Source organism: Nothoprocta perdicaria, unplaced genomic scaffold, assembly GCF_003342845.1.
Source record: "Nothoprocta perdicaria isolate Ctin4 unplaced genomic scaffold, notPer1 scaffold_88, whole genome shotgun sequence".
Lineage (NCBI taxonomy): Eukaryota > Metazoa > Chordata > Aves > Tinamiformes > Tinamidae > Nothoprocta > Nothoprocta perdicaria.
The window spans coordinates 3,134,266-3,137,969 of NW_020456176.1; the positions used below are offsets into that span (position 1 = coordinate 3,134,266).

The window sequence follows — 3,704 nt, forward strand, 5'->3', positions numbered from 1 at the left end:
TCTCCAGCCTGTCCAGGTCCCTCTGATCAGTCTTCTAAGAGCTGATCTTGCAGATAAAAAAGCATGGAATTCACCTGTGACAGTGGTTCAACTTCACTGAATCAGATTTACAAAAAAAAAAAAAAAAAAAAAAAAAAAACTCTGGATGGATCTTGGGTGCAAGAGAAATATTCACTATGTTGCTATCTCATGATGACTGGAAATCCTTTCCACACAACATCATTATAGTGCCTGTACTTAGAGAAGTTCATTCTGTCCAATGATCTATGAGTCTCAAGTTGGAAAAGCTAAAAGATCAGTTTTGAACATCACAAAATACTTGCAGTGTGGCTTTAGTAGTGATTGTGGCTTTAGTGTGATATATATGACTAAAAAATAATTTCTTTTTTTTTCTCCCTCAGCAAAGTTTCTGTCTGAGAAATACGAGTTCGCTCAGCAAAACAAAAACAACTTTTAAAGGTTGTTCTCTGTGGAAATCACTCCGTGCCCCATTACCTGCTTGAGTGAAACCAGACTAAGAACCTCTGTCATGGCAGCTTTTCTGCTGGGAGCCGTGTTGCTTATTGTTCAACCTCATATAGTGCCTTCCAGACCAGCTGTAAATTCAAAGGCTGAGACGTCTTCTCAGTCTGTTCCAAGAGAGTTTTTAAAGAAAACATCTCAAAAAAATGACTTCAAGGAAAGCATTCATTCTAATGGATCGTGCCAGCAGCTGCCACAGACTATTATTATTGGAGTGAGGAAAGGGGGAACGAGAGCTTTGCTAGAGATGCTGAGCCTCCATCCAGATATCGCGGCAGCAGAAAGTGAAGTTCACTTCTTTGACTGGGAAGACCATTATGGAAACGGATTGCAGTGGTATATTAATCAAATGCCCTTCTCTTTCCCCCACCAGATCACCGTGGAAAAAACTCCAGCATATTTCACATCACCGAAAGTGCCTGAAAGAGTTTATAACATGAACCAATCAATGAGGTTACTCCTGATTTTAAGAGACCCAAGCGAGAGAGTGCTCTCAGATTACACCCAAGTGTTCTATAATCACATGCAGAAGCACAAGCCGTACCCATCCATTGAACAATTCCTCATTAAAGATGGTGAACTCAATGTGGACTACAAGGCAATAAACAGAAGCCTCTATTACATTCACATGCGAAACTGGTTGAAGTATTTTCCTCTTGATCGCATCCACATTGTAGATGGGGATAAACTAATCAAAGATCCCTTTCCAGAAATAGAGAAAGTAGAGCGATTTTTGAAGTTGTCACCACAGATAAATGCTTCAAACTTTTATTTCAATAAAACTAAAGGCTTCTATTGCCTAAGGGACAGTGGTAGGGAACGCTGTTTACATGAGTCAAAAGGACGAGCTCACCCACAGGTAGATACCCGGTTACTTGAGAAACTGCATGCGTATTTCCATGAACCCAACAAGAAATTTTTTGAGCTTGTGGGCAGAACATTTGACTGGCACTCATTTGTGGCAAGTTAGTGGTAAGCTTCAGAACCTATGTTCCAGTGTACATTTAGAAATTCTGAAAAGGGCATTTAAGCTATAATTTATTTGTAAAATCCATAAATACTTCTGTACAGTATTAGATTCACAATTGCCATATATACTAGTTATATTTTTCTACTTGTTAAATTTGAAAGCATTTTGTATTGTTTTTCATGGTTGTTAACATTGTGTATTATGTGTCTATATGAAGAAACTAAAATATTTCACTGCAGAAGATACTCTCTTGAGAATGTGTTGTCTTTTTAAGAAATAAGAGATTCCTTTCGACAGAACCTTTCAGAATTATCTGAATATTTTGGTCTTTCTGGACTATTCAGGACTTTTCCCTTTAATTGATAAGGAATATACCAAACTTTACATTTCCCTTTCTCTTGCTTTAAAACATGTTGCTTAATAATTTATTTTTATTTGAAAATGTTCTTGTGGTTAGCAAAATATTCCATCCTGCTTTACAAAATTATTTCTTGATAAAGTGGTACTTCTGATACATGCTGGAACATGCACATCCAAGGGACAACGAAATGCTCTGTAATAAGACATATTAACTGCTGCACTTACCTTCATATTTAATGTTATAGCAAGTGCTTCAGGAATTCTTTGGAAGTACATTGCTAGTTTCATGGCAGATTTCTAAGATTCTGTGGGGACCAGCTCATAAAATCTACAATTGGCTGCGGAAATGCAGCCAACCTGAAACAGTCTCAGAATGTATGTATACTTCTTAAGGGAAGAGAGAGAGTTGAGAGAGGAAAAAAAAAAGCAATATGGGGACGCTTTAAGGGTTGCTTATGACTGTTTCTAAATTTTATAGCATATATTTATGCTGTGCCACCACTGAAAACCAATACATACATCAGAAAAATTGCCTGCTTTAAACTTTAGTTCATTCTTACATATATTAATACTTGTATCCAGTTTAAGACTGTTTCAATGAAATACTAATGAAAGCCACCCATGGATTACTGCTGTTTCCAAGATCAATGATGTTGAATTTTGATTGGATTCCAGCTTTGTTTGTTGTGGAATTAACCCCAATTCCATGAATTGTTATGGTCCTCCATCTACTAGAAATGGAAGTTAGTCACTAGTGTATTCCAACTGTAAAAACTGTAGCTCCTTGTCTAGGGTAGGAGTTCCAATGTTCTGATGGCCACCAATTTCCAGAGCTAGAGCTAATCCTTTGTCCAGACAAGGCTTAGTAGAGTACTGCCATTATGAATTCCTGATTTTCATTTTAAGATCTAGCATATGCCCATTGAATGTTCAGTGACAGCACCGTGTAAATTTGGATTTGTAATTGGTTCTTAAAATCCTTTAGAAAATTTAAATACAGATGCATTAAATTTTTCCTGGTGAGATGGTGCAAACTTGGGCACTGTGACAAGGTACTGTCTGGATGCAAATATCTAATATTATGCTTCTTGCATGGAAATTTGCAGATGCTGCCCCTCTCTCTCCTTGTGCACCTGCCCAAGCTGGATTCAACCTCAGAGAGGTTGTTGGCGTTGTTTTATAAAGTACCTTTGATGAAAGCCTACAATGAAATGGTATTGTACTCAATAAAATATTTTCTGAATTGCATCTTTCCCTTTTCTTTTTTTTTTGTTCAACAGTTTGTATTTTAGAAGACCATAACTTAGGACTCTACCCCTGTTTACACACAGGTTAAATGTTACTTATGAATTCAACAGTAGCCTAGTGGATTCATTGGTAAGTATTGTTTCCTACTGGCTTGTTCCTTCATGGTCCATCACTGACCCAGAACTTGCCGTAAGAACAGAGTGTTCCTGGTGGCAAGAATGCTGCACCTTTCATTAGACCAAAAAAAAAAAAAAAAAAGGTCACAGTAGCAAAAAGTATCAAGGTCCTATCAAAGTTTTAGAAAAGAATTTTGTGTAAGGCAAGCAATATCTTTTTCTTTGCTCATTATTATGCCATTTCCCTGCTGATACTATCTTTTTAGGAACTACCTGGGCCTAACAGATATCTGCACAGAAGAAATGTTTCCCACGTTAGTGTAGTCCCACCTTCGCTATTTCCTCTTTACAATCCCAGACTAAACCCACAGTCACCAATTTTCCACTAAGAAAAAGGAAGAGTACTGCCAGGCAGAGAAGAGAAATGTGGTGTGCAGCTCTGCATTTTTTTCTGCCCATTGCTGATGCCCAGGGGACACTAGGCCTTG

At 37.7% G+C, this 3,704-nt stretch overlaps 1 protein-coding gene across 1 annotated transcript in view; it reads left to right on the forward strand.

Annotated features, from left to right (window-relative positions):
- HS3ST1 (heparan sulfate-glucosamine 3-sulfotransferase 1) overlaps positions 1-2,751 on the forward strand; it is an 11,746-nt gene extending 8,995 nt beyond the window's left edge. The window contains exon 2 of the mRNA XM_026052410.1: positions 402-2,751. Coding sequence (XP_025908195.1) covers positions 530-1,492 — 963 coding nt within the window. The 5' untranslated portion in view covers positions 402-529 and the 3' untranslated portion in view covers positions 1,493-2,751. The remainder of the gene's footprint in view (positions 1-401) is intronic.
- The last annotated feature ends 953 nt before the right edge of the window (positions 2,752-3,704 follow it).